The sequence below is a fragment of the Aquila chrysaetos genome, chromosome 1 (assembly GCF_900496995.4).
Source record: "Aquila chrysaetos chrysaetos chromosome 1, bAquChr1.4, whole genome shotgun sequence".
In the NCBI taxonomy this organism is placed as follows: Eukaryota; Metazoa; Chordata; class Aves; order Accipitriformes; family Accipitridae; genus Aquila; species Aquila chrysaetos.
Genome location: NC_044004.1, coordinates 58,239,168 through 58,261,855, shown reverse-complemented (window position 1 = coordinate 58,261,855; position 22,688 = coordinate 58,239,168). Strand labels below are relative to the sequence as shown.

The following is a 22,688-nucleotide window of genomic DNA, read 5'->3' as shown; positions in this document are numbered from 1 at the left end:
CAGCAGTCATTTTCCAGAGTTTTGATTTTGTAGGGAGGGAAACTGTTTAATACCTGCAATGCATCTCATCCTTTGGGCTCTAAGTGCAATGTTTATACTGACTGACTTCTACATTATGGACATCAGTGCAGGTGCGTTGATATTTTCACTTTAAAGCTTAAGTTATCTGAAATAGTGTCTAGGTGACACTGTGCTCATCTGTCACGCAACAAACTCACTCCATTACCTTGCCTCAGTCTCTCATTCGTACAGCTAAAGAGAGATGTCAAAGATATTATATATTTTTTATTGGTCACTGACAAAATTTTAATAATCAACAGGTTTGAGATCTCTTCCCAGGTTGAAGTATTTACTTACTTGTTCGCAAAGCAAAAGGATTTTTTTAATTATCAAGTTAGGGGTGGCAAATCACCTTCTCTGTGAGTGTTGCCAAGCTCAATTTTATGACCTAGTTGCTTTGAAAATAACTTTGAGCACTAAGACTGAACTTAGAAGAAGATGCACAGCATGCTTTTCATTTTGCATTATGAAGGAAGGAGGGACCTATTTTTCCCTTAAACTTCATCCAGTGTCATAATTTTTAACTTCCTACCACACTTAAGGTAAAATTGAGAGAATGTTATAAAAACGTATTGCTCAAATAACAGGGGGAAATCAGCCTTATTTAGAGTCTTGGCTCCACTAAAGCCAGTAGCAAAACCCCCGTTAACTTCAAGGTGCCCATGACTTTTCTCTTGGAGACCACCCAAAAGTTTTGCTCTTTTGGCAAGTCTATGCTCATTAGAATTCAAGCCTTTTATGAAACTTAGAGTATTATTCCACTCGGTTTCTCATCTCACTCTTGCAGTCAAGAAAAACAAGACTTCCAGTATCTAGCAGTGAAGTAAATGCTTAAGAATGAGGACCACACATAACCTTAAAAGTGATATATTCGTTTAGTTTTAGAAGTAAAGTAGCTGGTAAGCTTTCAGCTGAGCAAACTGCAAAATATCTGCCTGACTAACCATTTTTACTGAAATATATATGCTTGAATCTGAATACAGTTTTAAGTAAACATCAAAGTCACCTTTTGAAATAGTTGAATTATATATGCTAACTACTTGGGTACATTTGGCTGCTTCTATCACGTTGAACTTTTCTTATGCACCAAAAGTATGCCTACTGAGAATGCTATTTCTTTTTTACTCATTAGCCACTCCAGTAGTAATCTTGCCTAATAGTTTAGATGGTCTGTTTAAAAATGTCAATTGTGTATTTCTGCTTACTCTATAGCTTCTTGAAGAAGATATTAATTTGAGATCCCCAAAAAGTAGTATCCTCACAGTCTAAAAACTTGTATGCAGCTGTAAGTACTTGCTATTTTCAGTACTGTCTTTGCTCTTTCTCAAACCTCAGTGTTTGCACATTTTTATAGCACACGTATCTTATGCAAGGGTTCATTCTAAAAGTTGCTTTTAACCCCTGTTAAAATGAGTACTTGAACTACCTGTTGTGTGATACACTTACAGCCTGGACTATAACTTGTTAGGAGGGTAGATTTTTGCAGTATCATTCATGACTATTACTAAGGTCAAGGGATTTTTAAAAATTTTTTTATTTCACTCTGCAGGGGGAGTTATTAATCTGTCCGTGCCTATAGTGCTAACGGCTACTCAAGAAGACAAAGAAAGACTGGATGGGTGTACAGCAATTGCACTGGTATATGAAGGTTGCCGTGTGGCCATTCTCCGGAATCCTGAATTCTACGAGCATAGGAAAGAGGAACGTTGTGCTAGGCAATGGGGAACAACATGCAAGGAACATCCCTATATCAAGGTGTGTGTTTAAAAGTTGAAAATCTAGTCCTATTACACTAAACACTAGCTGTAGTGTTTGTGGAGCTGCAAATTAAGTGAAGCTGATGTCTGTGACTGGTGTGTTTCAACAGCAAAACTACTTGGAGAAATAAATAAAACATTTGAGCAGAAGCAAAGATGATTTTTTTTTTTTGTTCTCTACAGCTGTTGAATAGTCTGCCCTTAGTGTGAAAATCTAATGTCAATATGTGCGACAGAAGAGGGAACTTTGCCCTCTAGTGTGCCTAGGAAACACATCCCTCTGTGTAGCCAGATGGATCATCAAAGCTCCTTAGTGAGCAGATATATGCATTGTGAAGGCAAGAAAACTACTATTCTGCCTGCATGCGGAGCACGTGAGAACCGCCTGGTTTAGATGTTTTTGAAATAGGCGCTGTTCTTGAAGAGTTCATCATTTCACTCTCTGGGGAGTTATTTCCCATCTATTGTGTTCAGCATGTTTTATTGTCTTGACCTTATGTGTATGTCACACTGAAATATTCTAATTGTAACATACTCATTGCAATGCTGTGTTTGGTTTTGCAAGCTGATGTAAATGTTGCATCTTAGCTCTGCAGAGCCAAAATGTTTCTTTCCCCATTTGTCTCTAGTATCCTTTTGTTTAAAACTATGATTTAAAATCAGATAAAAAGAAATCCAGCAAACTTCAAATTATGAGCTTGCTCTTAAAAAGGGAAAGCCTTCCATGTGTTCTAAAAGTATGTGTGACTAATAGTTACACATATGTGAAAACTATGGATTTTTTTACTTCTTTATTTTATTAATGTGTAATCAATTTTTTTATTTTGTGTAATGACATTCTTTTACTGACTGAACTTGTATGCAGGAGTATATCTGAAAAAGGACATCTGCTAGATACAAGTAAGAGTATTCTGGAAGACTTTCAAAGCCCTTGATGTGCTCTGTGCTGATGAACATAAGATTACCTCTTTATTGAAAACTTAACACAAATTTAAGAAATTCTAAGAAAATCTCATACAGACAAGATTTGAATGACTTGTTATAACACATTAGCAACTACAGAATGACATGGCTGAAACTAATGTTAGAAGAAGAGGAACTATGTTCTTATGTCTGTACTGGAGTGTATAGCAGTATCATGACAGCACATGAATCTGGTGGCCCTTGTAATAAATCAGAAATCTTTGGGTGCCTGAGAGTTACTGTAGCACAGTTTTCTCATCTTCATATCTTTATCACACCTTCCCCCCACCTTGGTAAGACGTCAAAGTCTAGCATTTTCTTTGAGAAGGGGGTGGTGACTGTAGCATCATTTAATTCCAGCAGGTCCTCTATCTCAATGCAAATATAAATTGAAAAATCCACACTTAATTTTAACATCTTGGCTTGTGTGTTTAGTATGTAATGTCTTATGTTACATCAACATTTGTTGTCATCTTTAAATTACATAAGGCTAATAAAATATCAGAAATTTGTATGAAACTTGGAAGTTTTTTGTGGTGCCATCTTCAAAAGCAAATGCATTCTCAGAAATTAACAATTCCTGAGTGACTTCTGTGGCCATTGCTAGCATATGTTAAGCAGCTTGCCATAATGCTTTTTGCTAAAGGGTGAGGTGATATTTGAAGATATCAAAAGAACTCTAGTGAGTGTATGTTGCCTTGGTAAATTGCTACTATGAAACAAATGCAAAAGCTGTCCTACTTCAATGATTCTGATTTTTATTTGTAAATTAAAGTGGGTGAGTAGTTAATCAGAACCATTTTATTTGTTACTTTATTGCTGACTTGTAAAATCTTGTAAACTGCAGGGTGATACTGGAACTGCATTTGCTTTGGCCAACAACAATAAAGTGTGCAACTTCATTGCACTTGATATATCAGACTTTCCAGCCACTATCTCTTTTTGTCACGTAATAATGTTGGTTAAGAATACTGGCTGCTTGCTTTTCTATATATTAAATAAATCCTTGACTTTGAAAGAAAGGCATATGCCTGTGGAAGATTTGTGCATCTCTTCTGCACCATGGTATAACATGTCTGGACTATGTTCCAGTGTTGTTTTGATTTGGGGTTTTTGTTTTTTTGGTTTTGTTTGTTTTTTTTTTTTTTAAAAACATTGATGCTTGACTTGAGACTGTCAAATAAAGTTAGCCCAGAACTCTTCCCTTGCTAAAGATGTGCCCCCGTTGCAATGCTCTAGGTGCTCAGGAGAAGCTGACAACCAATCCTAACAAGGATTTTCTCTTTTTTTTTGTTTTTTTTTGTTTGTTTTTTGTTTGTTTGTTTGGGTTTTTTTGTTTGTTTCTTAGATGGTTATGGAGCAAGGGAACTGGCTTGTAGGTGGAGATCTACAGGTCCTTGATCGTATTTATTGGAATGATGGACTTGATCAATACCGTCTCACTCCAGCTGAACTAAGGCAGAAATTCAAGGAAATGAATGCTGGCGAGTAAATTTTTCTTGTTCTGTTTCTTCCAGCAAAGATTTATCCAAATGTCTGCTGCCTCAATACTACAGGGGCTAGCATTGTTTCAAGGATGAAGATTTTGAATGCTCTCTTAGGCAGCATTCTTTGCCTTTTACTGGTATTAATTTTTATGATCTCGGGCACTGCATTGCCTAAATATACAAGAGAAGCTGGTAATGCCTGAGGTTTAGAATTTTATCTTTCCATGCACACTAGACATGTTACTAATGCAAGAAAAGGTAATGTTAAAATGTGGTAGAACGTGATTTAAAAATTGTCAGGTTTGGCTAAAACTTTAGAGGTATGGCTGAGTGCTGAGCTTTCATGCTTTTCTATTTTTAAGTCTGTTCCATGCTGCTTCTCGGGAGCAAAGCTTACGACAGTAATGCAAGTAGACTGGTGCAAAGGGAAGTGTATCACAGTTAAAAATCGTGAGCTAACTGCTAGCTTTATGTTGCAGAAGAAACAAAACGGTTTTTCTCACTAAAGCAGTTGTGTTAGGCAGATAAGTAAGAGGCTGAGTAATGTCATAAAGCAGAGAACAATCAAACATACCGCCTTCATTGTGGCAGTGACTGACAGACAGCTGCTAAGCACTTCTAAGTGTGAGGGAAGAGATTAACATCAAGAATGCAAACCAAGATTAGTCCTGAGCTCCTGTCTTTTTTCAGTGTGGTCAGTATTTCCAGGACCTTTGAGGTACCAGTCTTTGTGTTAGCTAGCCCCTAAACAAATATATTTGATACCTGAAAAAACCCTGTTCTCTAGATTTCATTGTTTCCTCGTTGGGAAATCTCTCAGTTATGTTGATTTTGCCATCTTGCAGGGTACCTTAGTTCATCTTAATTTGGAGAAGGGAGAAATCCTGGTTGTGTCAGGGTTTTTCATCAAACAGTTTGTAATACTTTGAAATATCAGTTAGCCTTGCTTTGTTCTTACTGTGCGTAAACTCCACGAAGCTATTTAGGTGAAGGAAACTTACTAAGGCACATTAAATCCCCTTTTATCTGTTTTGTTGCAAACATGTCCTTTTGTTCTCCTGATGATACATTGAGCCTTTAAGACAGGTAGCATAGTTTTATTTCCTCTTAGAATTTATTTTATATGCTCATGCAAGTGAAAAATCCAAGGAAAAAATTATAGCTATTGGAGAAACTAGAGTAATTCTGCGGAAATCTCAAAAATAAAGGAAGCTGATTTGGTTTGGGTTTTTTTGAGGATGGTTGGTGTTTTTTTTTTTTTTTTAGTTTTGCTTATTGAATATAATGATTTTATAATAATTCATAATCCTTTAAGGACCTGTGACTACTGCTATTATACTTGTTTAATAGAGTTCAGAGGAAAGATCATACTGTTTGAAGCTTTTTCTATGGTTTGTACAACTCCTGATAAAATAACCTGCTTTCCTTTATATCTTTTGTCTGTTTTTAATCCATAGATGCTGTCTTTGCGTTCCAGTTACGCAATCCGGTGCACAATGGGCATGCTCTTTTAATGCAGGATACTCATAAGCAGCTTTTGGAACGTGGCTACCGGCGCCCAGTTTTACTCTTGCATCCACTTGGAGGCTGGACAAAGGAGGATGATGTTCCTCTCATGTGGCGCATGAAGCAACATGCTGCAGTACTGGAGGAGGGAATCCTGAATCCAGAAACAACAGTGGTGGCTATATTTCCTTCCCCCATGATGTATGCTGGACCAACTGAGGTAAACACATCAAGAGTTTAAAACAAAACAAACCCCCTTTCATAGTGCACTTAAGTATTTTGTGCTATGCTTGACGTTTGTGGATTGTTTGTTTTTTAATGGAGAGAAGAGACTAATTTTCCTTGGGAAACCAGACTGTAAGGGCTCCCTCTGCCATCAGCCAAAACATTCTTCGATGAATAATCCTCTATATTGGAGGATTTTGCTGGAAATGGTGGGAGACAATATTGGGTTTATGTGCTCCTTTCTTTACAGTTATAAGGGTATGATAATGAATTAATCCCTCCTCCTTTTTTACAGACTTTTTCAGAAGGAATTATAAGATCTGTTAGGACAACTATTTGATATGTTGAAAGTTAAGATACTTAAGTTTTATGACTGTTAAGCAAAAAGTTTGTACGTTGGAGCACTATACACAAATCGGGGGTGGGGGGTGGAAGGCTTTGTTTATTTTTTGGCAAACTTAATTCAGAGAGAATTGTTTCAAGGCTTTTGTATGAAATAATTCTTTGGCAGCACACTGTTTAGAAGCCAGGTCTTGGGCTGGAATCCCTAGAGGCTTGTGGGAAGCAGCAGGGAGAATTAAGAGCGCTCATCTGAGGGCAATTCCTTTAGGGGATATTGGTTCTCCATCTCATTACCCCTTCCCGCCCCATGCCTCCATGAGTCACAGGAAGTTCAAATTCTGACCAGGCTCAAGAGGTTAACTCTGTGGTAGCTTTTTGATAGATTGGAGATCTCACCAGTGGAATTAAATTAGACAGGTGGTGCTTATTTTCTGCTGGCCAGTTGACTGATCAAACAGAGCTTGCACTGCCTTTCAGTCCAGATAAAAAAATGTAGTCCAGATCTAGTTGAGGCATGTAAGCAAGTTACTGTAGGGAATCTTGTACTGTTGCCCATAGACCTTTTGTGAGAATTAACAGAAATCTTCTTCTTTGGTCTTGTATTCATAAGCATATGAGGAGGAACAAAATCCACAATCCTTATTCTGAACAGAATTAGAGCTTTCTCCTAACCTATCTGGCATTTACAGTGACCTCAGAGTACAGCCTGACTAATGTTTGCAGCCAAGTAATAAGAGAGACTCTTCCTTTAATAATTTTCCATAGGTCATTTAAAAGACATTGGTACTAGATTTGTTTCTGTAGCACAAGTGTTTTACAGAACAACAAGTAGCTGTTAATATGGTTATCTATAGGATGGATGTGGCCTTCCAGTCTGTAAAGATTTTAAGACATGTTTTATAAGCATCAATTTAGCATTTTTGTATTTTTAACATTCCTGATAATTACCTTGGAAGAAAAGAAACAGTTCTATAAGAAAAATGCTGTATCAAAATGCAATAAATTCACCTGCTTAGGAAAGTAAATATGTTCTGAAGTAGTATGGATGTATAGAAATGGGACAAGAGCTGCTAGTTTTGTCTCAAACATATGGTTTACATTGTTCTAAACTGTCTTAGTCAAATAGCTTTACTTATTCGAACTGGAGTTCTTACTTGCTGCTACCCAAATGACAACATGAAACTTAAATTTCTTAACTATGCTAGAATAGTTTCAGAAAATATGCTGCTAGCTGCTGTGGTATGCTGGAATTTCATGTGTATGGCCCACTCTGTGCTTGTAACATAAATATTAAAATTATTAGCATAGCTATCATCATCCAGATGCTTCCATAGCACCCTATATGCTTGAATAGCAGTGGAATCTGTTGTGTGTGATATCTGGCTGTGGTCAGGATGAAAACTGATACCAGTGGTACCTTCATAACTCATGACTGGTTCCTGATTTCATTATCTGACTACTGATTTACAGAACTGTGTCCATATTGACTGCAAAACTTCCTCCTTGAATGATTTCTATAACAATTAGTTATAAAACTAATGTAGAACTAACAGTTAGTTACTACTTTGAAAAATCACTTTTGAGCTTCTTGCCTAAAGCTTATTAACATAGAACAGCATGCACAGTGACTAAAAGATGAAACACTTTGATTTTGTTTTATGTAAAGATTTGCAGTAGGCAGATGCAATTTTTTTTTTTTTTTTGTAATGGAAGGAAAATTTATCCATCACATTGTCCATTTACTACAAGGTAGTGGCAGCAACTTTTGTCCTATGATTTGTGGGTTTCTTCCCCTCCTGCCTCCCCTTCTTTTTTTTTTTTTTTTTTTTTTTTTCCTTTAGTGCTTCACAGATGTTTTGACAGATGTTTATTACTGTTCAACTTGTGAAGCTATTCTACACTATGTAGTTACTGGGTAGACCCTTTTGTTTTGTGTGAAGGTAATGCTGCACAAATAAGAAACTACTGTTATATACTTGTGGGTTTTTTTAAACTCTTCTCTGAGTATCCTTTGGCAGATACTAAGCTGTATAGATGGTATGACAATTCATTTAGGGGAATACTTCCCAGTATGAGAACATATTCAAATTTCCTTAAGTGATGTGTCTTTGTTACCTGAAGTAATGCAATAGTTATTTTACTTTTCCTGTACTGTACAGTTAAATTTTCTACTGAAAACATTACATATAAAAATGAATTAAGAAAATTCACCAACAGTCCTATACCATAATAAGTCTAAAACCTGCCATAAGTGTAACATATCTAACAGTCTAGGATCCAGTAAATACTGCAAACAGTCTTTGGGAGGAAAAAAGTCCTCTCCCCGTATTTAGTAAGAGATGCATTTCTAAATAATTCGAAAGCATTTCTTTAGTTGTCAGGTGTGGATGATTGAATAGTCTGTGTGCAGAATTTCCTTTGAAGTATTTTTACTTTCAGTAGTAACTGAGCTGTAAGGAAAAAAGTAAAAATCAAGTTATTAGTTATGAAACCACTCATTTTGAAATGTGCAGCGAAGTAATGTGGGAAAGCTGTTTGTCAATATTTACAATACTTCAAGTATTAGGTGGAAGGAAGTTGGTGCATCCAAGTAAAAATTCAGTAAAGCTAACGTTTCTGATTTTGACATTGGTTCCTCCCCAGTTCATATAGATGTGTTAGAATCAAATTATTTCAAATTGCTTGGGGAAAAGTGACTAAATATTTACTAAAGCTAGAATTGCTTTATCAGTTTTCATCTTGAAAGCTTGTGCTATAAATAGGCAGTCTTAGTGCTCTGAAAGCCTACTCCAAGCGTTCATGTGCAGTATGTACCTAGTTTATATATCCTTTGGGTCTTAATATTGACGCAGACTAAGTGTTTAAGTCCTGCCTCGGACAACATCCTTGCCACATGCACTGGGTGAAAATGCTGAGCTTGGGTAATTTTTCTTTTTTAATGTGTAGATAGATTGATTAGATCACTCGTGAACACTGTGTTTAAGTAGCCTATCTTGTCTTTCTTCTGATGAGATGTTTGGCAGCTATCTGTTGGTCAGGGTGTCTTTTTAGAGAAATTACTGTGATTAAAATAGGGCAATGTATGGCTAGATCCCACTAAGCTTCCCAAAGCAGTTGCTTTTGCATAAATCTTTTATATAAAAGGAAAAGGATGGAGGGTGACAACATCAGGAAGAACTAAGCTAAGGAATGGATGAGCTCCATCTTTCTTGCCCTGATTATACTGTTCCAAACACTGTGCTAAAGTAACTTTTTAAGTATCCTAATGTGCAAATGAAACAGGAGAATAGTATACCTTAGTTGTAAGTTTGGTGGTGATTCACATAATTGGTTCTTTTTTTTGTTGTGGCTCCATAGTAAAAATCATGTCTGAATAGGAAAAAAAGTGGTAATTATACAATGCATGCACATTTTAAGGGTGATACTTTGACAGTTTTCTTCTGTTAACTGTTTTTACCTGTCTCTGCTCTAGGTTCAGTGGCACTGTAGATCACGGATGGTTGCAGGAGCTAACTTCTACATTGTAGGGCGAGATCCAGCAGGGATGCCACACCCTGACACTGGGAAGGATCTGTATGAACCAACCCATGGTGCCAAAGTGTTGACAATGGCTCCAGGTCTCCGAGCACTGGAAATTGTACCCTTTAGAGTTGCAGCTTATAATAATAAGAAGAAGTGCATGGATTATTACGACTCTGATCAGTAAGTTGTATTTTTGTTTTAATACTTTTTGAGCAATAGCTGCCTTTTACCCCCCGCCCACATCAAAAAAATTGTTTTTAATTAAATTCATATTGCTCAAAGATGGCAGTGTTTAGATGTGGTTTTAGATCATGAATCCAACTTGACTTCAGCATGATTTGGGTGTGGTTTCACAGCACAACTTACGTGATCCAACTTTAGCTGCCACTGGAATCTCCCCTTTTCCTCCCAGGTACTGGAGTTTCTCTAATCCTGAGACATGTTGGCACAGATTGCTAAATCCACAGAAAAATATTACTATTTATTTTAATGGTAAGACTAGCTTTCTGCTGGTTTATCTTTCTAAATATGCTTCTCAGGTGTCAGGTATGCATCAGATATGATGGAAGAGAAACAATGAGAGAGTGTAGCAGAGAGAAGATAGTGGACAAGAGAGAGTGACAAATAGCTATTTGCTCTGTTTAACAATAATGCAAAATGATGCCCTAAGTCCATTTTATGTCCCAGGGTTTTCAGCTGGGTTTTGTTTGTTTGTTTGTTTTTTTAATCCAGTTACAGAACAGATAATTTCACCTTCTGCATGTTCCAGTATTATTTTTCACTTGTGTGGCATAGCCAAGTCCAAAACTCACTGTATTGTGTTGCTGTGGTGCCTGTGAGTGGGATTGGGAAGATGGCTTGTCATTTTAGTTTAAACCTCTTTATTCAGATTATTGCACTGTACTTTTGTTTTGCATCACACTGCAGTTGAAATTAGTACTGAAATACAAACTGTTAAGCAAGTTGTTTCTCTAAAAAAAACTTGGTTTTTTTTATATTCTGACTATTTCCTACTGCTTCTAACTGAAGAAGTATGTCTATACAACACAGTTAATCTTTGAAAGCATGAAATCAACATGGAATCATGATGGAAGCATGAAAACAGATTGGTCTGTAAAAATGAACTCATCTCTTGTTCTTCAGCTGCTTATGCTGCAGTTACACCGAGTATAAAAGCCTCCAAGGATGTCAGTGTGGCTTGTGACAATCAACCAACAAGTTTTATTCAGCAGCTTGTGTCTTTCTTACCATGAATTATGTTTATTAGTAGATAGTGTGGTGGCTTAACCTTGATTGTAAGTTATGTAACTGCTTTATATTTCAGCAGTAAATTCCAAGCACCTGAATTAGTCTGCTTTTATTTTTAAAAGCCGCAAAGTGTTATCATCTCTTACATAATTAAATGTAACTATGGTATGTTCTTCTGTTGTTTGGAAATCATGAGCAGCATGGTAAAGGCAAATCTGTTGAAACCTGACAAGAATTAAAACAGTTTCACTGTGTATTACTCTACGATGTCCATATGTGTTTAGAAATTTGATGATTTGCTACATTGCAGATGTTTTAAAATTGAAGATAATCAGGGAGGCTTATTTTAGCAGTTGTAGTTTCCTGATGTTGTTCTTCCTTCCTTCTCCCTCCCCTATAGGCAGCATTCCAACGAAAGGTTCTCCTTAGTACTGTGAAGCTTCTCTTTGGATGGCATTGCAGCAGGTTGTGTTTTTTTTTTTCCCCAAGTGAAGCTAGGACAGTAGCATCAGATCAGACCTATGCCCTGATATGTATGGTATTTTCATTAGGAGGAATAAAATCAGAGGAAAGGATACTCCTAGCATATATGACACCTAAGTCTTTTCCTAAACTTATTGCCTTTTAACTAGCTGTTGAACACTTCACTACCTTTGTGCCTTTCATTATTTGAGATGCATCTAGAAGTCCTCGTTGCTGTGCACAGTAACTAGATTGTGATGTAAATATTGCTAATTTTATGCAAACCTGTATACATTGTAACATAAGGTTCAAAAGGCTGTTGTGGTAGATACTATGGGTATTTGTCCTGTTTGTTGTCCAAGTAATTCAGCAAGTTTTAGAAGATAAATACACAAAGATTAAAGTGAAATAGTTATACTGGTGTGTCACTTCTTAATAATTTGGAATAGAAGGGGAGTAGCAATGTGAGAGGCCAGAATTCCCATTGCATGGAACAGAATCTTTGTAGAAGAATATTAATTCTGTGATCATTGATACTATACTCTTAGCAGGATAGAGTTGGTATAGATAAAGGAGAGTAAAGCTGTACCTCTGTCACTAGCCAGAGAAAATGATAAAAAAAATCCCTGCGGTAACAGGTTTTGCCTTTTGTCACAGACCGCATTATGCACACCCTATTATCCTTTCATCATGCCTGTGGGCACCCTTTGGTTTGAGGCATTTTTCTTCTGTTTCTGTGACTATCTTGCGAAAGAGACCATGCTGCTATTAGTGTGCAGTTTTGCCCTGCTGCTGTCAGAATGTAAGACCATATGTCCTGTCCTTCCCTAGATACTGTTTGTAAACTACAGGGTGGACTGGAGTGTGGCAGCAATCCTCTAGATGGCAATGTGGACACATGCAGACTCCCTGAAGAGAGATATTATTGCTCCTGCTTGCCACAGACAGAAGAACACTGTGGTAGGCTCCAGAGTTAGAGCTTGGGTGGGTGCAGCTGGCTGCATTTCAAGATAGTCTGTGTAATGCTGAAAATGTGGCAGAGTCCTGGACCATGTGGTGTTTGACTCTGTAAGGAGGATGGCAAGGAATAGAGGATTGTCTGGAAATATGAGAGGATCAGTACCGGTGGAAGACCCCTGGGTGTGAAATAGTGATGTTTGTGGAAATCTTTCCTGAGCTTACCACTTACCTGGTGAAAAACACAGCATGAAAATACGGGGAAGAGGGATGTATGCATAGAAGCATTCTTCTGACTTGTTTTGGAAATGGGTAACTTGATTTCTATTGCACCTTTAGCAGTTCTTTGAGGCTTGGAGACTTGACAGCCAACTAGGCAATTCAAGAATTTACATCACTAGTGGATGCACGGAAGTTTATGGCAAGTGTGTTTCCCTTGGACTGAGCTATAGCTGAGCTGTGTGTCTTAGCTGCTGGAAGTAGTTATTGTCTCCCCGAGTAGTCATCTCTTCTATTCTTTCAGGCCTCCTAGACTCCTCTATCTGGGGAGGTGCTTGTGAGAAGCCATAATGGACACCATCTGCTATCTTGGGTGTGTCTCTAATTTGGCAGAGTTGGACCCACACCTGACTTGGCAGCAAAGACATGCAAAGGTTATTGCAGTTGGGTTCTTTGCTGACATTAGTGAATTACCCTTCTGCTTCTGAAGGCAATCCCAAGCTATGGGGGCAGTGGGGCATGAACCTTTGGCTAGTGGTGAGAGGTTACTAAAAACTTCATCCAACTGTTGAAAGGATGTCTGACAAGTTGGGGCTGCAGCATTAGCAGCGGCAGAGAGTTGCTTTGCTTGTGACATCTCTAAACATTCATGCTCAGCTTTTATAAGAAAGATGTAACACTTGGTCATAGCATTCCATGTATGCCTGTGGGGGTAGGTTTTCACATGCTGGATTGGTACTGGTCAGCTATGTACCATAAGATACTGGGCAACTATGTGATACCTTGCCATGGCTAAGCTGCTCATGATCTGGTGGCAACCTGGGAAGTATCAAAAAACCTACAACTGGCCCTGCCTCCAAATTAGTAACAAAGGCCCTTACTTTTCAGGTGTGCTGCCTGTGATTCTAAGAGGTCGTTGTTCTTAAGGTCTTCAGCTCCCAAAGGTGTCCGTGCAAGTGTAGTTTTGTGGAGTTGATATAGAAGTTAAGTTTGTTTCTCAATCACATTAGTATCCTCCAGAACACATGCTACCCTTGGAGTTTTGGTCGACCTGGTATCTCTGCTTGGGAACAGTCTGGAGAACATGACTGTTAATTTTGAGTGTTAGGGCCTTGTGCTGCTGGTTAACAACGTTGAGCTGCTGTGGTGCTGTGTTGGAGCTGAAGTCACTTGGCAGCAGGTGTAGCTACAGGTACCCCTTTTTATAAGGAAAGGCAGAGGTATCCTGGTTGCATTCAGGGATAATCATGGAGCATTGCGTGTGAGGAAAGGGAGTAAGAAAAGACTGATGTAAAAGCCTTCATACTAGCTGCATGGCAATTGTAGTTGCAGAGTGGTGGACAAAGTTTAACTCATATAAATTGTTAGACTAAAGTTACCCTTTAAAATATTAAGACATGTGAACACCCAATGACTTGAAATTATATTGGTATTTTACCTCATGAAGCCACCAGAATTTTTAATTTGTTTCTTGGACATCTTAGAACTAGGTGTAGCACCTCATGGAACTGCAGCCTTAAAACATATTTTTGAAAAAGTTGTCTCTTAAACTAAGATTTAGGAAAGGGATTTGAGGAATGCATTTGAAGTGATGTATAGCAGCACAGGTAGAGCTAACTTAATTTTATTTTCCATTTGGTCAAAATGAGGATAATAAAAAAAATTTCCCTTTTTATTGTTACTGAAGTCAGACAGCAAGCCTAATCTAAGATTCTATGGGAAGTTTGAGTGTTTCCACTTGCATAGAATTCTGAAGAAATAATACATATAGAAATTAGTATGAATATTGGTACAGTCCTTTGCTTATCATAGTTTCTACCCTTTTAGATTTCATAGAATTTTTCATCAATAATTGAATACGTCCAAACATGTTTTGGAAAAGTTTATAGGTAGAATTCTAGTTATAATGGAGAAATTCTGAACGAATGTCTGATCTGTGAACCACTATTAGACTGAAGTGTAAAGAAAAAAACCCAAAGAACCAAGCAACCAACAAAAACCACCCCACACCCCCAAATCCCTACCCAATGCTGAAATCTCTTCAGAAGAACAGTTAGTGTGTTTCTTCAGCCTCAAAGGCCTCTCAAACAGTTACCACAGACAAGTGTAATTTGGGATTGGTGGCTTAATAATAGTAGTTTGGATGAGTAGAGATTCCCAATTCTTTACAGAAGATCAGTCCTATAAAATGAAGCCACAGACTGCTGCTGAGAAAAAACTCAATTAAGAAAGGAAATTAGTCTGGTAATGAAAAAAGCCACAGCAGTGTCTGGAAAAATGGATTTTTTTTTTTTTTTTTTAATTTTTTTTTTTGTCCTGAAGAAAACTGATGAGATCATTTTGGCTAAAAGAAACCCGTAAGTAAGGTTACTGGAGCAGACTGTTCATGTGTTCTGTAAAATGTAAATGAAACATGGGTATCTGAAGAGGAGAGATTTTAACTTTATAGTTTTTTCCCCAGGACCTTTAATATGGTTGTCATGACTGCTTTAATACTATCAAGTCATATTTACAAAACAGGTGTTCCAACCAAGTACATACTGTTCCCAAATTTGTTTGGTGTGATACCTGATTTTTAAAGTGATAGTAAGAGGCTAAGATAAGCACACTTAACTGTCCTCCTTAATGTAGCTATGTGAAATATGGTTTCTCAATTAACATTTGTACATCATTTAGGATACATTGAAACACTACAGCAGCTCAGAAGACTTAAACCCTCCTGCCAGTCAGAAAGGAATTTAATTCACAGCACTTAAAGGATTTACTTTGCATATGTTGATATTAATCACTTTATTATGTTCTACTTTCACAAAGGGTTTGTTTATAGCCAGTTAGGTTTTGAACCTAGCTGATACTAGCTGCTTCATTCACCATCGTGGGGCATTCTCAAGGCATAACATAGACTGACATAACAAAGACTTGACACTGTAAGGGACATCATTCTGTTCCTGAAGGAGTTACAGTGTAAGCCATGACTTGATGCTTGAGAATTGTTAAAGGACTAAACTGCAGATAAGGAGTCTATGAATTGTCCTAGGAATTAATCAGATCTAAAGTTTACCAGTTGAGTAGAACATGGCAGTTGTTTTGAAGCCAGACCAGGGTGATTAAGTCATGTTACCGTTTTATTTCCATACATTTGTTTCCAAAAAACCATATTTTTACAAATAGGCAAAACTAGGAATGAATGGTCTGTACTTTTATCGTGAGTCACTATGTAATATATTTTATACTTAGCTTAAACCTGTAGGGAATAAGTCTTGAAGTGGAAAAAATATTCTACTCAGTCACTGTATTAAGGTACTGTATTGACACCTCAGAGATATGGCAGAGGTTTCCTGTAGGACTGCAGATATCTTCAATGCAGTTGTTTCCCACTTGCAGACTGGTGATGATAACTTTGTTTTGTCATAAGAACTGTAAGGTCTTCAAAATCTTAGCCTCACACACTGCTTTTAGAGTGTTTGAGGTCATAACAAAGCATAAAGTGCTGTCATTGTTGCTGGGGTCACTTGTGATATTATAGTATAAAATAACTACTGAATGCACAAAAAAAGTGAAATCATTTAACATTAAAACAGTAGTCTTTGTAAAGGAAAGAAAGGAAAGAACTGGTGTACGAATTCTTAATCTTCTGTGCATGGTTTGTAGTGTCCTTTGAGTCTGATGCTCAGTTACTGGAATAGTTTGAAGATTAATTAACAGCACAAACTTGTTTCTATGTTATTCTGAATAAATCACTGTTTTCCAAATATACAATATTATCTTGTGCATCTGTGGGTGTCTGTATATACATATAGCTCTGTGTGTGGAAGGAGGGCACAATCTGAAGTGTAAGAAAAGATTCCTTTTCTCCTTTTGCTAGATGTATGAGAGCACAGCAAAGTTATGTATTTTCTGTCTGCCTAGCCCTGTCCTCTATAAGTAAGGAGATTTCACAGCGTGTGTATGTAAGGCTTTTTCCACACTGTGAGTGTAATAGGGTTCTAGGATGCTATGCCATGGAGCAAATACGAGTCTCAATGTAATATGTTTCAAGACTGGTTTTCTGTTGACAAGTTTTTGTTGTGGATTTATTTCTGCCCTTTTTTCCTCTTTTTTTTTTTTTTTTTTTTTTTTTTTTTTTTTTTTTTTTGAGAATGCTTGTAATTGTATTGGCACCAAATATTATGTCAATACTAGTCAAACTCAATTGGTAGTAAAAGGTCAAATCAATGTTACAAGCATTTACTAACATACAGTGTGGCTCAAAGAAAGCTAATTCCAGCAGCCACTGAATAAAAATTTCAAAGTCACTTAACCCAAGCCATTTCTAAGCACGGGATTTAAGTTTCATTGAGACTCATTCCAAATCTCACTTGAGAATGGAATTTGGATGGCTTTGGCATTTATATTTCATAGCAGCTTTAATGGTCAAATGTTTCCCCCTCTCATGTTCTGCTCAAATCAATTTTGTGTAGAGTAACTCCTAATATACTCCAAATTCACTATGAACAAAATTACTTGACTATTCTTTCTGGTTTTGTTTTTCCACAAAAGCAAATCACTCATACTGATTTGTTTTATTGCAAAATGCTCGTGGTTCACATCACACTACAGTGCCAGAACTGATAAGGTATTTCTGCTTAGTGGAAATTTCAGTTTCTGATATTCAAGAGATTTGATTTTTACCATTAGTAACGACAATGAGTATTGAGTGGTTACTCAAATACTCTGTTTTAGGTATAAAAGTGGAGGTTAAACTGGAAACAATAAAATTGCAAATGCAGTAATTTTTTAAAAAGGCAAAAATTACTGTGTTATTTCAGCATACAGTATATATTGTCAAAGCTCCATTTGAGTCACTTCAGTGATTACTAATTAAGGTTTGTTTGGTTTTTTTTTTAAAGAAAAACCCATTCAGAAGAGAAGTTTGGGATAATGAGAGGGTCTTATTAGTACTTTTGTAATTTTTTAATAGTATTTTTGAAATATTTCTAGAAATGTTATGAGATGCTGAATGTGGTACATTTCTTAAATGATCCTCGCTCATGTTTTTCTTTCCTTTTCTTATAGTTTCTATAGAACTCCTTAGCTTCTTTTCATGTTTCTCTCTTTCATGATATCTCCTATTTCTAGAGCTGCTTTTTGTGCAACTAGGGATAAGAAGAAGCTAAATGAATTAGGGGTCTTACTGAAGCAAGCTTATATGGCATATCTATTGTCGCAGTACCTTTATTTCACTTGTAGGGCATGGGAGGAAGTTGAGTGTTTTTCTGAAAACAACAGGCAAAGAGGGGATAAAGCAGCTAACTTTTTTTAATGCCCAAACTTTGGTATTGCTACCACACTGTGGAGAAAACCACACATGGAGAAACCTTACAGCACTTGCTTTACTCTTCTCTTCCTGATCATCTGAAGACCTAGTATTTTTTGCTAGAATTAACCAGCCTTATCACTTCCCCACATATATTTTATACAAACAGGTCTTTGCAAAGAATGCAAGTTACCTTCAAGCAGTGTTATTGAACAGTAGGCATCTCTTTGCAAAGGAACAAAATTTTCAGGTGTTATAAATAGCAGTAACAAAAATTTTTCTCCTATGGGCTTAGATGAACTTCAAGTTTTCATTTTTATGTAATTTATATTTTGCAGAGTTGAAGCACAGTAGGGGTTTTTGCCTTGTTGTGACACTTCAGGAGCCCACAGTCCTGAATTGAGAGCAATAAGAAAAGAGCCTGTATGGCAGTGCTGCTGTGTAAATGTATACAACCCAAATCAAAAAGTTATGGGGCTAGTGGTTTTGTGAAAGGGAACTGTGGAATGCTTTCTGCGTCTTGCTTACTTCCATACCCTACTGAGCATAGCTCAGCACTTAGAGCCAAGTTCTGCCCTCTGATGCACACACTTGGCTCTTGTTTCTGTCTAAGCCACATACATCTGAGATCAATACTTGGCTTTTATTTTAAACAGACAAGTAAAGAATGAGTAATGCATACATGTTGCAAATTGAGCAAATCGTGAAAGTAAAATTGCATATTTAATTTAAGAATACGTAATTTTTCCTTTGGTGCCTTTGGTAGAACTCTGGCATTCTTGTCTTGCTTTTACTGTTTCAGTCCTGTGAGGAGTAAGAGTTTAACTTATGGAGCTTTTGCTGCTTATGACCACATACCTGAGAAGTTAATATTAATTTAGATTGCCATGTTAACAATGATAAACAATCCTGATCTAGGTTCATTTGTCCAACTGAATTCTGGTTTTTAAGGAAAAACATCTTTAGGGGAAGATATTTTTATTATTCCCCTGCTTTTTTCTTTACTTTGAACTGTATGAGCCACATTACTGATAGGCATATATAGGTATGTGCGTGCTCAGTGGCTTGCAGTGGCCCAGCTGTGGAGCTTGCCTCTAGACTTCGAGGCTTTTACTTTCCCTGTTCTGCAAACTGTCCTTCCCTAAGATTTCCTGCAAAGCTGTTTTTTCACATTCACTAGTGGCACTGAAATTACCTTCTCCAACCAGCACTGGCACATTCAACCAGCACAGAGGGCTGGTCTGCTTCTATGGCAAGGGCAAGGTATAAAATAGGATGGCTGCTGTTGCTTGGCAGAGCGCTGAGACAAGAGGTGGAGGAGATGTTCCTCTCTCAACAGCAGTTCCCTGTTTCCTCATAGAGAGCGAGCCAGGCTAGATGGAAGCACAGACTCAATTCAGTACACAGATCAGTTGGACCATGCTGCTAAACCTCGGGAGTTACCCAAGCTGAATATTGTAGAAGGTGTATATTCTAGAAATTTATTGGCATTGCTGGCCAAATGTCTGGAAATGACAGTTGCTATATAGCATTATACCCCAAGAAGAAATTTATAAAGTATCAAGAAAGCAGAAGGAATATAAGCAACTTTGCCTGCTTTTAAAATATGTTCTTTTTTCCTCCCTCCTTGCTCCTCTCCCTCTCCCCCCTTGCCCCCACTCCTACTCTCTCAGCCATGAAGACTTTGAATTTATATCGGGGACCCGCATGCGCAAGCTGGCTCGAGAAGGACAAAACCCGCCAGAAGGCTTCATGGCTCCTAAGGCTTGGACTGTGCTGACAGAATACTACAAATCCTTGGAGAAGGCTTAGGCCTCTTATTAACTGCAGATCAACCTTTGACGCCTGATTTATTTACGAGAAGGGGACCACACAGTCACCGTTCATGTTGCTTTGTTGTGGTGTCTGTCAGGAAGTTCTTCTCTGAAAACAGACTCTTTCTCCCTAACTTAGCATCATTCTTTGCCTATCCTTATGGGTTCTATTATGTCCTGGCACCTAACTAGCTGCTGGTTTTAATGTCTTCTCTTTTATTACAGTTAATATTCTTGCAGTAGGATTTTTAACTCTTGTCTTTTTTTTATATTTTACTGCCTCTGTCCTATGAGTTCTGTAGCTGTTAAATAGATGCAGCTTTTTTCATATGTTATTTAAACTGCTGGGTAGTGTCTGTTTTTAGTAGTTTGTAGGATAAAACATAATGGTTAAACCCTTAACAATGGATAGATTATCTATAAAAAGAAAAAGTAAATAAGTTTTAAAATATCCATAAAAGTGTCCTCATGTTTATCTCATCATCATCTCCAGAAGCACTTAACATTAATTTCTCCCTATATGTAATCAAAAAGCGGAGATTTTTATGTAGCATAATTAAACTTTTTTGCTTGCTTTGTTTAGTTTCAGACTTCATTGCATTGTCCGGTGATTCTCTTCTGCTGTGGACCTGTAAAGATGGCCAAGTAATGAATAAAAGAAAATATCTAGTTTTCACTTTGAATTGATAACTAATCCATATATATATACATATATATATATATTTTTATATATGCTTGTTGCCATAGGTGTCAGTAGGGAATATTTTATTTCATTTGATATAACTTGCTGGTTTTCGGTTCCAGATACACTTGTTCAGCCTACTACAACGTTAAAAAAAATAAGGCAGACCAACCTTGAAATCATGTTTAATTATTGCAAGAAAAATAATAATAAAAAAATTCTTAGATCTTGGCATTTCCTCGGCACAGTCCTGAGGTTAATTTTCTGGCGATTTTTCAAGGTCTCCAAAGAGTAATCTTCTCTTGGTTCAGCTTTGCTTTCTTGAAAGACAAAGCATATATTCTTCTAGGATTCTTCAAAAAATCTTTAAGTTGGTCAATTCAGTGTGTGAAACGTTAACTGCTAAAGGAAAACATAAAAAATGAAAAGCAAAATACTTCTTTAAGTGTAAAGTAACACTGACCTATTGAGATCTTTTCAAGCATTTGCAGCTAATCAGTGGAACAGTCATAATCCCTCTTAGTCTATTAGCTACAAACTATCCTTCTCACAGAAACTTACCTTCTGTTGTTAAACAGCATACATAGGAGGCACCAGCTCAAAACTGGTTTTAGAATGTTGATGCTGGGCTGCTACTGAGCCCGGATGAAGCATATGTTCATCTAGATTTTTTAGATGGGGGTAAGGTTGTGATGAGGGGACCTGTGTAGCGAATGGGACAAATGCTACTTGCAAGCTTTGTTTACTTGTTCACAGTAGTATTTAAGACAAATGCTTTGATAATTACTTCCTTCTCTTTTCTTCCTCTGTCTCTTTGAAGAGATGTAGAAAGTATCTTTTAATGGGATTCTTACCTCTGATAGGAAGTAAGGCAGAAATGGGAAAAGATAAGAGGCATGTTTATTAGTGAACCACAACTACTTGCGACTGTGTTTTGGTAGTGTAAAGCTTATTTCTTCAGAATTGCTGAACAGATTTTCTTCAAATTTGGCTTTCTTTTTACATTGTATCAATATGTAGGATGTGTGAAATCCAGAAGAAAGAGTCAGTTCATCTGTGTGCAGCTGTTCATGCAAAACTTCAAGTTTAAGCATGAAGGTGAACAAGAGTTATCGGCTGCTAAAATGAGATTTGCTGTTGGAAGTTGGAGTTTGGACTCTTTGCTGTCAGGTTTGATTTTACTGCTAGCTATGATGAAAGATAATAAAAATATTTTGGCAGAATACCAAACACAGGTGAAAGTCTACAGAAGTTAATGTTTTGAAAATGCTACGTGTGCTATATGAAGTCTGGAAAATAAGTGGGAGTGGTAAGCATAAATGTGAATCATCCTGTAAAGTTCGTTAAGAAGCAGGAATCCCTTCAAGCAAATTAATACAGTGATAACAAGTAGAGCTAGTTTTCCTACTTAGCTGGTTCGATGCTGAGGCCCTGTTGTTATAGTACTTCTGGAAATCATTCCTTGCAAGGCTCTGTATTAAACAAGCTTTCAGGCTTATTCTAACATTAAGCCAAGAGCCACGGCATTCCCAGCATAATGCTGATTATAAGAACAGGAGCGTCTGGTCAATTTGTGGGCACTTGCTCTATACAACAATATTTTCCTGTATCATATGTGTTTTCACCATAGACTTCAAGTTTTTCCGCTTGTCTGCAGCTGCCTTATTTAAGGAAGCTGTACTTACAGGAAAGGGCTACCCCAGAAATTATTCTTTTGGTAGTGTGTCTCTTTCTTTAGCTTTTCTCTACCTTATCTCAGTTGGTAGAGTTGTCAGTTGGCCAGTCTTAACATTCTGTTTTTAACAGTAGGTTCAACTTCATTAAGGTTGCTATGGCATTTGAGGCTCTTCTGAGACATCAGTTGTGTGTCTTCCAGGAGGCAGCAACAGGACTAATGAGGTAATGGTTGCTGCACCCAACACCTGTCTTCCTGCACCTGCTTTGTCACCAAAGAGCAATGACCTCAGGAACATGCCGTACAAAAGTAATAATACTCTTGAACCACGTGATGGATATGAGGACCTAACATTCTAGCTGGGAAAATAAAAAGCTCCATTGTCTCATTTCTTCAATTCCTAACCCAACTTTTTTTTACTGGAAAAATACTGGTATGTACATGAATCATGAATCTAAGCAGTTATATAGGTG

General features: G+C 37.3%; 1 protein-coding gene across 1 annotated transcript in view; it reads left to right on the top strand.

The window, feature by feature from the left end:
- Nucleotides 1-20,532, top strand: part of PAPSS1 (3'-phosphoadenosine 5'-phosphosulfate synthase 1) — a 47,129-nt gene extending 26,597 nt beyond the window's left edge. Inside the window, exons 8-12 of the mRNA XM_030012533.2 lie at nucleotides 1,610-1,815; nucleotides 4,129-4,264; nucleotides 5,725-5,993; nucleotides 9,813-10,042; nucleotides 19,718-20,532. Of these exons, the coding sequence (XP_029868393.1) occupies nucleotides 1,610-1,815; nucleotides 4,129-4,264; nucleotides 5,725-5,993; nucleotides 9,813-10,042; nucleotides 19,718-19,856 (980 nt within the window). The 3' untranslated portion in view covers nucleotides 19,857-20,532. The remainder of the gene's footprint in view (nucleotides 1-1,609; nucleotides 1,816-4,128; nucleotides 4,265-5,724; nucleotides 5,994-9,812; nucleotides 10,043-19,717) is intronic.
- The last annotated feature ends 2,156 nt before the right edge of the window (nucleotides 20,533-22,688 follow it).